Raw genomic sequence first — 12877 nt, 5'->3', positions numbered from 1 at the left:
AAAAAAAAAAAAAAAAAAAAAAAAATTGCCAGGCACAGTAGCTAATCTCAGCAGTTTGAGAGGCTGAGGCGAGAGGATTGCATGAACTCACAGGTTTGAGATCAGCCTGGGCAACATGGTGAGACGTCGACTCTACAATACATAAAAAAATTAGCTTGGCATGGTGGTATGCACCTATAGTTCCAGCTACTTGGAGGGCTAAGGTGGAAGAATCAGTGAAACTCTTGACTCAAAACAAAAAAACAAAAAAAAACCCCAGGGAATTTAGCTCAAATTTGCCTAAAAAATTCTGGATAATAATTTAAAACTGAATTAGTAACACTGACATGGATGCTTTTTTTTTTTTTTTTGAGTTGGAGTCTCACTCTGTCACCCAAACTGGAGTGCGGTGGCTACTCCTGGCCACCGCAGCCTCGACCTGCCGGGCTCCGGCGATCCTTCCGCCTCAGCCTTCCAAGTAGCTGGAATTACAGGCGTGCGCTACCATGCCCGGCTGATTTTTTGATTTATTGTAGAGATTAGGTCTCACTGCCCAGGCGGGTCTCAAACCGCGGGCTCAGGCAATTCACTCACCTCAGCCTCCCAAAGGCGCGGGATTACAGGCTAAGCCACTGAGCCCGGCGGATGCTCTATCTTAAAGGCTCATAATCAGAAATGTAATAATTAATTCTCCTAATTAAGGTGATAACCCCAACATAAGCATCCTGTAGACTAAGGAATTAAAAAGAAGCACTGAAGGAGAATCTTAAACATGGTATAAGATACTTGAGAATCTCATGACCTCTAAAGTACAATATATAGCTCCATCTATATGGCAAAAAGCAAGGACAATTTCAAGAGTTCACTGGCTACAGGAGTAATGGGAATTCCTAGAAGCAGTATAATGAAGTTAAAGTCCTTTTCACATGGTATTGATTTATAACCAAGAGGAACACAAAAAGCCCCTGATGAGCTTTTTTTTTAAAAAGTACATGCCTGGAGTCTCTTACTCCAAAGATTTTACTTCAGTAGGACACTTATACTTTGTAAAAGCTCCAGAAATGATTCTGATGTGCACCCTAAGTTAAGAAGTCTCAGCACCAAGTGACTCTGTGGCTTGAATGTTAATTTCGCTAATATTATGCTAATTTGGTTGGTATAAGTATGATGACTATGCATACCTCCTTTCTTCAACACTCTGTACCTTTCACTATGGTTTGATTCAATGCACAGCAAAGCACCTGACTTATGAATAAACATATAAACAAGAAAACATCAACTCTAAGCTGGATGAGTTTGGTAGTTTTGTTTTAGTCAGGGTCTCTCTGTAACCCAGGCTGGAGGGCAGTGGCACAATCATGACAGCCTTGATTTCCTGAGCTCAGGCAATCCTTCTGCCTCGGCCTCCCAAGTAAGCTGAAACCACAGGTGCATGCCACCACACCTGGCTAATTTTTTTGATTTTGGTCTCGCTATGTTGCCCAGGCTGGTCTTGAACTCCTGGGCTCAAGCAATTCTCTCACCTTGGCCTCCCAAAGTACTAGGATTACAGTTGTGAGATACCACATCTGACCTGATTTTTGTTGTTGCTGTTTTTTACACCATGGGATAGGTACAAGTTTATGAAAAACATTTTACAAAGAAAAGGACTCATTACTAAACAAAAACAGAGCACATGAAAAGATTTAATGCCCAAGTCTCTAAGGATATCCTTTCTCATTAATTTCACAATGACCTTGTACCTCATAGCTAAGAATAATAACATCAACAGCTGACATATATTGATTACTTATTATACACTAGGCACAGTGCTGAGTGCTTAACCTCCTTTATCTCATTTAATCCTCACAATAATACTATGAAGTCAATACTAATATTTACTTCCACATTACAGATGAGAAGAGTGAGGCTTTTAAAATGATCTTTTCTGCTCTTCTGCTCTCAAAGTCCCAAACTCTTAGACATTCATTTCAATTTGAGGTTCCTGTTAGTCTGTTCACAAAGAGAAAAAATATATCTGGATATCACTCAAAGAAAAAAAAATCATACTTATTGTCCAGATTTACTTTTTACCCCTTCAAGTTTTTGGTAAATTTCATTTTCACTATTAGAGGAAAGGGTGCTCAATAGTGGAGCTCAAACTTCAGTGTGTACAGCAATCAACAGGACAGCTAATGTCAAAACGCAAATTGCTGTGGCTGAAGCCTAGAGTTTCTGACTTTGGAACTTGGGATGAGGTCTGGGATTTGAACTTATAACAAGTTCTCAGAAGCTGCAGATACAGGACCCACTGCTTTATACGAAGGGAAAAGGAGGTACTATGACTAATCCCCTCTTACCTTAGCTATCATCTCCTGTGAAAACACTTCTCCACAGAGTACTTTCAACAAGCAAGACACTTAGGTTTTTAAAACACCTCCAGGATTTGAAAGCTAAAAGATTTCTTCTTTTTTTCCCACTTCACAAAGGCTCTGATAGTACCACTAACATTAAAGCAGTGGAAATCCAGAAAAAGGATAAATAAATTCGATAAAGGAAAAAGAAAATCCAGATAAAAACAGAATGCTTAGCCGGGCTCGGTGCTCAGCCTGTAATCCCGCGCCTTTGGGAGGCTGAGATGAGTCGATTGCCTGAGCCTGCGGGTTGGAGACCCGCCTGGGCAGCGAGACCTCATCTCTACAATAAATCAAAAAATCAGCCGGGTGTGATAGCACCTGCCTGTAATTCCGGCTACTCAGAAGGCTGAGGCGGAAGGATCGCCGGAGCCCTGCAGGTCGAGGCTGCGGTGGCCGGGAGCAGTCACTGCACTCCAGTCTGGGTGATAGAGTGAGACTCCAACTTAAAAAAACAACAAAAAACCAGAATGCTTGATAAACTTTGCTCAAGAAGCTCTTACGGTGACATTTTACTTCTTCAACCTGAAGAGTCTTTCCTTTGGGCCTCCTCAGGCAAGAGAGATGCCAAAAGCAAAAGAAAGTAGATTGTTTTGTAATATCAACTCCCCCCAAACAAAGACCAGCACTTAAAATACTACAAAATTTTGCCCCTTTACTTTATGCTACATTGATGGGGGGGAAATTTTTTTTTTAAACTTTCCCTATAAAAAGAAAATCTCAAAATGCTCTGTATTTCTCCTGTCTCTTTTTTGTCACACTATCCTCCATCTCAAAAGTGCTATTTCTCTTACCTAAAATGGACTCAAAGTCTACACTTTCTGAGGTAGCTTAGATATTGATTATGTCAATGTCATCTAGGATGAACGACTTGAGGGAATAGGATTTGTTAAAAATGTCTCCTCAGCTAGCTAAGGAATCTTTTCGTGTGGGTGCTCTCAACCATGACTAAACTATGACTAACTGTACCAAGAGAAATATATTTTAAAATATTAATATGGTCTGGCACCTTCCTGATGCTAATGCTTCCAGACCCACCCCAATGGCACAACTGGGAAATTAACTGAAGGAAAAAAGCAATCTTCCCGCTGTCTTCTTCAGATGCTCCTCCTCCACAGCTTTGCCATGCAGACTCATTCTATTCATATCCAGAGATAGAACACGCTCACACACACAAATAACTCTCTGCAGGAACCAAAAATCAAAGCCTAACCCCATGGTTTTTAAGTGAGCAAGTCCAATTTCCTTCTTTGTAGCTCTTGACACATGCTGGCTGGGAGCCGTCTGGATTTTTTCTGCCTTGTTCCTGCACCAGAAGGCTCTGCACTGCAGGTCAGGGGATGATAAGGAAATGAACAGTGTAATTTCCAAGGCCTCTGAACATGGCCCTGTCAGCAGCTCTGGAGGCGGGTTACTCAAGCATGGCTTGAAGAGTGAAAACCACAGAGAGGAGGGCTCAGCCAGCCAGCAGTGGCAGGATCTCAGCTGTGTATGTTACTGCCACCTCCAGCCTGAAAGCCCAAGCCCTGCTGCCTCTCTGGATGAGCTCTGCTGGTAAAAGCTCTTATACCCAAATGGCAAAAATACAAGTTCACACTAGGGGAGGAAGATTAAGAACTAGGACTTGGATTTTCCATGCACTCTTGTGTAGAAACAAAAACACTCCATGTTCTTCCAGCATCCATGAGACTGTATGTGATGGCAAACCCATAGTAACATTCATCCAACACACCCAACCCCACCAGGGACATGGCCAGAAAGGAAACTCAATTCATATGAAGTCTGAAGTTCAATAGGCCACTTCAATAACATCCCCTGAAGCCAATTTTTAGTCTTTCCCCCCCTCCAATTATGACTATCAGGGGTTTTAGAACACATTGCCGCCATGCAAATTTCCCAAGCTAGGCTTGGAACTTCTGAGCATAATGCTGAAAATCTTAGCCAACATGTTTATCTACTTATACTGGGCTTCCTGCACAGTGAAATGTTGTTATATTTCAGTCCATTATTGCCTAGGGCAGACTGAGATGTATTTCAACTCACGTTTTTCTTTTTTTCTAGAATTAATTCAATGCTTCCTATGTGCCATAAAATAGAATTTATTCAATGCTTCCTATTTTATATTAATTCACTAATTTAATCTCACAACAATCTTATGCAAGTGCTACTGTTTTCCTCCTTTTGCAGCTGAGAAAACTGAGAACGAGCAATTAAGTAACTTGGTTAAGATCACTCAGCTAGTAAGTGGCAGAGTTGGCTTTATACAAACCCAGGTAGTCTGGCTCCGGAGTTCACACTCTTTTTTTTTTTTTAAGTTGGAGTCTCTGTTGCCCAGGCTGGAGTGCAGTGGCACGCCCCAGGTCACCGCAGCCTTGACCTGCTGGGTTCAGGCGATCCTTCTGCCTCAGTCTTCCAAGTAGCTGGAACTGCAGGCATACCTCACCACGCCCAGCTAATTTTTTGATTTATTGTAGAAATGAGGTCTTGCCAAGTTGCCCGGGCTGGTCTTGAACCCATGAGCTCAGGCAGTCCTCTCACCTCAGCCTCCCAAAGTGCTGTGATTACAGATGTGAGCCACCATGCCCAGCCTTTTTTTTTTTTTTAAAGTTGAAGTCTCACTCTTTCGCCCAGGCTGGAGTGCAGTGGCACACTCACAGTCACCCCAGCATCAACCTGCTGGGCTCCGGCGATCCTTCCGCCTCGGCCTTCCAAGTAGCCAGGACTACAGGTGCATGTGCTACCACGCCAGGTTAATTTTTGATTTTTGATTGTAGAGACAAGAGCTCACCAAGTTGCCCAGGCTGGTCTCGAACCCGCGGACTCAGGCAGTCCACTTGCCTCGGCCTCCCAAAGTGCTGGAATAAAGGCTGAGCCTGACCCAGGGTTCACACTCTTAACTACTGAATTATACATAAAAATTGATGAAAAATTTAAGTTTAGAAGGCTGGTGTTTTAAATGAAAAGTGGCCCCCAATGCCCATCTTATAAAGAAATTTCACAAAGGTTTTCAAACTTTTATATAGCAATTATCTGGAGAGACTTCTGGAAGTATAGATTTCTGGGCCCCTGTCCTCAAAACTTATTTAGCAGATTTGGGTTAAGGCTTAAGAACTTGCATTTTTGATACTCTGGTGATATAATGCACGTGGTTTTATGGGAGATGTTCATAGGAATTTTGCTCTTGGTAGTAAACTGAAAGCTCCTCAAAAAAGTAGGGACTATCTCTGTTTTATTTACTCATGTATACCTACCACAAAGTAGAGTATCTAGAATCTAAAATCCACTCAGTTAATGTACTGAATTAATGAAAAGTGATGATAGTATCCAACAGTGTATCTTTTTTTTTACAAAACACCTAATAAAATCCACAATACATTTGAAGGTCTGTCTATTTAGTAATGTATCCAAGTGAGAAGCACGTTAGAACAAGGGTGTTTTTAACTGCTGTTGCCAAAAAAAGAAGGAACTAGCAATGCCTTGATGATTATAATGAAAATTTGGCTGAAGGAAATATTCCAAAACACACATACAGAACACATATAGAAGTTAAGCTCAAAGTAGCAGGGTTTTTTTTTTAATTAATTTTTTTATAAAGATGAGGTCTTACTAGGTTGAGGTCTTGCTAGGTTGCCTAGAGATAAGGTCTCCAACTTCTAGCTTCAAGGAATCCTCCTGCCTTTGCTTCCCAAAGTGCTGGGATTGCCAGGCCCTGAAGTAGCAGCTGAAAAGTAACTTTCCTTCTTTGTATATAACAGGATAGTTTTAGCTTCAGTTGTAGATAGTTATTCTTTGCAAACATCATCACCTTATCTAAGAACCTCAAACTCAAAGATCATTCATTTATTTACTGAGTGTCTACAGTGCTAAAGTCACCATAAAAAACAAGTGAACACAGTACTGGAGTATCTGGGCACTCACTTTCAATGTTTCTAAGGTAGGCTTTAAAGTGGGAAAATTAGCCAGGCGTGGTGGCACATACCTGTAATCACAGCTACTTGGGAGGCTAAGGTGGGAGGATCACTTGAGCCCAGGAGTTCAAGACCAGCCTGGAAAACACAGTAAAACCTTGTCTTTTTTTTTAATCCTTCAATTAGTTTTATTCATGTAATATTCCATAGTTTTTATTTTACTTCCATTGAATGGAATAAAAGCATGATTCTGGCCAGTGAGGGGAGATAACCTTGATGTTGACCTACCCTAAACCTAGTATGAATTCTGAAATCCTTCTCACTAGTCATAGTAATTTCTCCTTCCACTTCTTCATCTCTGCTTTCCTCCAGAACATGGTAAACTTACCTTAAAAATAAAATAGCAAGCCGGGCTCGGTGACTCAGCCTGTAATCCCAGCGCCTTGGGAGGCTGAGGTGAGTGGATTGCCTGAGCCCACGGGTTTGAGACCCACCTGGGCAACTTGGCGAGCCCTCATCTCTACAATAAATAAAAAAAATTAGCTGGGTGTGGTAGCGCGTGAGTGTAGTTCCAGTCACTTGGAAGGCTGAGGCGGAAGGATCGCCGGAGCCCAGCAGGTCGAGGCTGCGGTGGTCGGGAGCGGCCACTGCACTCCAGTCTGGGCGACAGAGTGAGACTCCAACTCAAAAAAAAAAAAAAGAGAGAGAGAGAAATCTGGACAAGATAATCTTTCTCTGGGCTCTTCTTGAATTACAACACCCAGAAGGAAAACAGAGCTGCTGAATGAAAAAATAAATTAAGCCTGTAGTTAGAGAATGCAACTCTGTTTGACATAAATATCAACTTCTTTTTTATTTTTTCCATGACAGAAAATACTTGAGGGTATTTGGTTTCAGGAAGCAAAGGTGACTGCTATGCCATCAAACAGCTAAGAAAGAACAGCTAGTGAAGAAGTAAGGTGTTAAGAGAGAAAACCTTGAATCAGAAGGCATAAAAGAGACTTGACCTTGGTTGGGCAATGCGGGATTGTAACACAAGAGAACTGAGTTGGAAGGCACAAACTAGGGCAGGAATACAAAACCAAGGGTAAAGGAAGATGCTCTGAGAACACAGGATATTATCACAAGCATGATCAGAAGGCAAAAGAGCACATTTTACCATTTACTTTGTATCCTATACTAAAAGGGAAAATATATGCAGCATTCTGGAAGCAGTAGAAGCTAAAATACAAACATGGGGAAAGCAGAGTGCAGTATACCTTCCTCGCAAGATCAAAAGCAGCAGCTAAAGAGAGGTGAGGAGAAGCCTCTGGTTGCAAACTTCTATATCCTTCTTTAGAGCCTACTGGTTACTTTATTTTGATGGAGGAAAAAAAGGGAGTCTCACCTTAAACTCCCGGTCATAACCCCTGATGAGGTGTATAGATAGATTGCTGCCATCTGTAGTTTGTAAACTCCTTTTTTCTTGCCTGTCAGAGTGGCGACACAAACACTAAACTCAGGACACTCAGACTAGCACCCTCCTTCCCCACTGCCTCCCCCTCCATCCCTAACTTAACAACCCATCAATCAAACCAAAGGCAAGGGAAAAGGCAGGAGCTAGAAAGTTCTGTCTTGTTTATCCCTCAACATTCCCTCCCCCAACTCTTCAGCTGACAAGAAGTATGAGGCAGGAGTGTTCAACAACAATTCAGGGCAGTAGCAGTTGCTAAGAGTCATCTCTGGTCTCTCCTAGTACTCTGGCAAACAGTAGAGCAAGTCCTGTTGGATAGAGGTGTGGTAGAGCAAAAGTGGAATCCCATGAAGGGAAATGTACAACCTTGGTGAACGGAAAAGTCCCTAGGTCATAGCCTGAGATATCTACCTTGATAGAGAGAAGACCTGAGGGAGATAATTTGAATATTCAAACCTTCCTTGTTAGCTAGTAGTCAACATTCTACCTTGCTAAATTACAGACTCCATTATCTTCTCTCCTATTTCTAAGCTGGGGAAGACTCCAGTCAAGACACTTTCCAAATTTCATGAGTTTTCCCTCTTCGTGACAGATCCCAGTTTAGAATATGCAATTCCTAGATTATATCAGACATCTGTTTTGTTGTTTTGGTTCTGCTGGTTGTCCTTAAAACAGAAGGAACATTCCAAACCAGTTAGGCCATAGGCAAGCTCATTGCTCATTTCTCAGAGAAAATCATTAAAAAGTTTTCAAAGAGTTTGCTTACAAACTATAATATAAACGATAGCACAAATCATCAAACATGGACAGAACACCTATTATACCCCAAACCCAGGAGTTCCTGTTTCTTAAAAGTTGCTCCACTGCAAGGTTCCTTTCTTTCCTTAAACTTGCCTCTTCCCCTCCTCCCATTCCAGAAGTGCTCTCCCGGGGCACAGTGTGTTTAAATCTCCTAGCAACTTCCAAATATTTATTTAAATAATTATTTATTTCAATGGCCAAAGGTAATCTGGAAAGGCACCCCTAGAACAAGACTGTCCAAAAGGACTAAGAGAACAAGGAAAGAACGTCATACTGCACAGCAATTTTCTGCTTCTAAAAGTACTTCCCAGCAATTTTAATCTATCTTTCAAAAACCGAAGCAGTCCTCCCTCCCTTTTTTCCTCATTCTACTGCCCCATTCTCACAGTTTCCCTGGGAGGCAAGGCTCATAGCAAAGCAACATTATTAAGGAACAAATTATCTGGCACCAAGGTGTATTCTTAGCTGAATATATTGCATCTTTCAGCCCAACAATAATCTAAAGAGCAGCCACCACATAGATGCACCAGTCCCTGCACCTATATAAGAGAAAATGGGTTCCATTTGCTTCTCTGTTGGAGACAATCGTGGACATTTAAACTTACATCCAGGATGAAGCTAAGCAACATTCATTCTTTCACCCACAGTCCTAGAAGATTGCAACATGACTCAAGTACTCTAAAAAGATAGGAAAATGAAGGTCATCCTCAGAAGTGCTTTCAGCACAGGAGGAATAATGATTATGAACATGGATATATGGCAAGTTTCCTGAAGCCAGATGTAGGTAGCAATCTAATGGGTCTGGAACAGGAGCAAGAACTTCTAGTACTCCTCGGCCTCTTTAAAACAGTATTATCCATCTGTACCCCAGAGAAAATGGCAAATCACAGCCAGCACAGGATGAGCCATGCTAGTAGCCAGCTGGAGCTTGACTCTGCTGAAGTGGACTATAGCATCTGCCACCTAAACACAGGCAGGCTCTCTGGCAGCTGCCACTGGTAAAAGGGAATGAACCATTGTATTATTAGTGGAAGAAACTTATAGCCCTGTTACCAGAGAAGCCCAGATGTTGCTAAGTGATACAGATGTGCCAGAGACAAAGACCAAAATACCTATGGCAAAGAAAGCACAGGCTACCACTGGAATCTAGGCACTAAGAGGGCAGTACCACCCAAATATACATATCCAGTCTTTATTTATTAACACTTATATATGGAAATAGGTATTCCCTGCTGCAGCTGATGTGATTACAGAGAAATCAATTTATACTGCATCTGCTGGGATCAGCTGAAAACACAGGGTGAGCAGAGCACAGAGCAGAAAACCAAGAGCCAGTGAATGGCTCATTACCAGGTCAGTCGCTTTGTAGGAAATTATAAGTTGCTGAAGTTTGAAGCAGCCTGAGCTGACCTTAGACTCATACCTACTCTGCTCCAGTCTGCAAGCTCCATTTCCTGAGACATGAACTAAGATCATCTTCCTAGAGGAGGGACTCAGTTCTAACCCCTCCTGAAGCTGCAGGCACCTGTCCTTCCAAGTAAAGCAGAAGGCAAGGTATCATTACACTCTTTGGCAGCTATTAAACTATTAGGAGTCTTTGATTCCTAATAGTTGCGGGAGATACCTGGCAAAGAGCTACACCTTTAGTGGCCAAAGAATCTCTTACTAGGCCAAACTTTCACAGCCACAACACTAACTCATAAGGTCTAATTAAGTACCTCATTGTACAGTTAGTACCTCCTGCCTTGTTTATTTGACACTGAACTGTGCCCCTTTGCTTTTTGGTAGTCAACAACAGAACACTTGGTAGATATGCCATGAAATGTAATTAATCATTTGTTCTTCCAGAGGTCCAGCAGCACCATTCATCCCAACAAGAACCATACACAATCTATACATAGAAAAAAAGCTTAGCAAATTTATCAACTACTAAAACTCTGATATTATCATGCCAGTCAAGCTGGGAACCAAATAAAAGTTTGATGCCAGCCTCTAGCACTGTGTCTAAGGTGGGAAAAGGACAAGGTGTGAAGGTCTCAACTCAGACTACAGAAATTTCATTCTGTCAAGTAGCTACCCCCAACAACAGATATCCATCCTGTTCCAAAATGTCCAGGCTTGCCGTAAATGAGTCTGTAGGGAATTCTCTAATTTGGAGCAAAACCACATTATCATTACCAGCTGCTCTGACCTTGTAATGGTCATTACCCACAAACTAATGAGTCTCCCACAAAGTGCACATAGCATTTGGCAGTTAGTCCAGGGCAGCTCTGACTGGCAATGGGCAGCCAGATCTGGCCACCTCTTACCTTTTCAGACTTGACTTTCTTTAGCGGCCGACACTCATTCTCCCCTTCCTCTGGCTCCGGTTTAGCTCCCAAAGGATTGAGCGCTGCCCCAGGCTCAATAGCTATACTCCCAAGTGGCTCCACAGTTCCTGTATCCACCCCTGCACTTCCATCATACTGACCACCCCGTCCTCCCAAGGAAACTGGCTGGAGGACCCCAGGATCCTTCTCTGAACAAGTCCCCACTCCTTCGCTTCTCTCCTTCTTGCTCTTAGACGAGCTGTTCTCCTTCTCCTTTTTGGAGCCAGCTACACTGCGGGATGCCTTAGCCGCCTTCTCTGAGCCCTTGGGAGCAACAGCAGCAACCAGACCTCCTGCATTGGCACCATCTCCTGAGCGCCCCTGCACCTCTTTCTTGCTAGCTGCCCCCTCACTTGGAGTGAACAGGGAAGTCCCTGGAGTGGGTTTGCTAGTGTCTTTGCCACTCTTATTCCTTTTGGATTTCGATTTGCCTTCCTTCCCTTGAGGACCTGGCACTGGGGTCACAAACTTGATGTTGTCTGGTAGTGTGGCCACAGCATTGGGAGCCGGTATCCCCACCTCCTTTGAGCCTGACATTTCCAGTTTCTGCTGGTCCTTTTCCAGATCGGCGTCCAGGTCAATGATGAGATTCCCTACTCCAATGTCCCATTCATCCCCACTGTCGTATGTCTCAACAGGGTTTGCATCCACTCCTTTCCCTCCGGAGGCTCCACTGCTCAAGGACATCTTAGAGTCAACGTCCCACCTCAAGATTCAAGGCTCTTCCTTGCCCCCAGCTTTCCTATTTTCAGCTTCAGCTATGTTCTCAGACCTGCCACATTGGTCAGTACATGCCCAGTGGACAACATCATTGCTGGAAAAAGAAAATTTAAAAAGTAGTTAAAGGAAACAATACAGGCAAGGAGACAGCCTGAAATAAACTCCCACACAAAATAGACCCTTCCTTTGGGGCTAGCACATCACAATGGACAAGACAAACACATTCCAATTGCATTTCTAACCAAGTTATATTGCACCTAATGAAAAGTTAATCCCCATTCCATCTCCCCAAGGGAGAGTACAAAATTTCCACATGGCCCAGAGTTTCTGGGGTAAGTCCTCTAGAGTTAGTTTACCATTTCTGAGAGACTTAGTTTTACTACCATTGCCAGTTGGCAATTGTCCCTCAATCAATACAGGCTCTGGCATTCAAGCTCTAGCACAACTTTACTCACACTCCCTCTCTCCTTGCTTTAAAAAAAAAATTATCAGAGACTCAGAGGCCAGCACAGTGGCTCACGCCTGTAATCCCAGCACTTTGGGAGGTGGAGGTGAAAGGACTGCCTGAGCTCAGGGGTTCAAGACCAGCCTGGGCAACTTGGCAAGACCTCGTCTCTACAATAAATAAAAAAATTAGCCGGGCATAGTGGCATGTGCCTGTAGTTCCAGCTACTTGGAAGGCTGAGGTAGAAGGATCAGCTGAGTCCAGCAGGTCAAGGCTGCAGTGGCTGTGAGTGTGCCATGGATGACAGAGTGAGATTCCAATTCAAAAGAAAAAAATTATCAGAGGCTCAGAACATGATCTAGCAAAAGCCTTAAAAGGCCTCTACTAACAGGGTCTGTCTCTATTAAAAATAGTATAGATTCCTTATCATTCTACTATTGAGGGATACACAGTTAAAAGAGAAAAGCAAGCAGAACTGGGAAAAATGCAACTTCAGGATGGGGGCCAAAAACTACAATTAGAGGAGACAATTCTGAGAGGATTCAACCAATTAGCTTAAGTTAAATCAGCCTTATCAAACTCCAGATTTCAAATTATGTCTGAATAGCAAGATTCAATATGGCCTTTCTTACTTCCCACTAAAATACTTTAGAAGACACAGAAAAAGAGAAAAAGGTTTACACTGTCAATAACTGAACACTACTAAAAAAACCCTAACACTAGAATGTGAGATAACTCTTTACTTTCTTATATAAGATTGATGGTACTGTATTGACAAACACCAGGGTCTCACACTACATGAAACAGAG

The 12877-nt window shown here is 42.6% G+C and overlaps 1 protein-coding gene across 2 annotated transcripts in view; it reads right to left on the bottom strand.

Moving 5' to 3' along the window:
- The window catches only part of ZNF609 (zinc finger protein 609), a 243532-nt gene extending 231851 nt beyond the window's left edge, over positions 1-11681 (bottom strand). For both annotated transcript variants that reach the window (XM_008058728.1, XM_021712633.1), the window contains exon 1: positions 10844-11681. In XM_008058728.1, the coding sequence (XP_008056919.1) occupies positions 10844-11590 (747 nt within the window). In that variant the 5' untranslated portion in view covers positions 11591-11681. The remainder of the gene's footprint in view (positions 1-10843) is intronic.
- Between the last annotated feature and the right edge of the window lie 1196 nt (positions 11682-12877).

This window comes from Carlito syrichta, unplaced genomic scaffold (assembly GCF_000164805.1).
Source record: "Carlito syrichta isolate Samal-C Ts95f unplaced genomic scaffold, Tarsius_syrichta-2.0.1 Scaffold90614, whole genome shotgun sequence".
In the NCBI taxonomy this organism is placed as follows: domain Eukaryota; kingdom Metazoa; phylum Chordata; class Mammalia; order Primates; family Tarsiidae; genus Carlito; species Carlito syrichta.
Note: the sequence above shows the minus strand (reverse complement) of the source record. Positions and strands in the feature narration are given on the sequence as shown.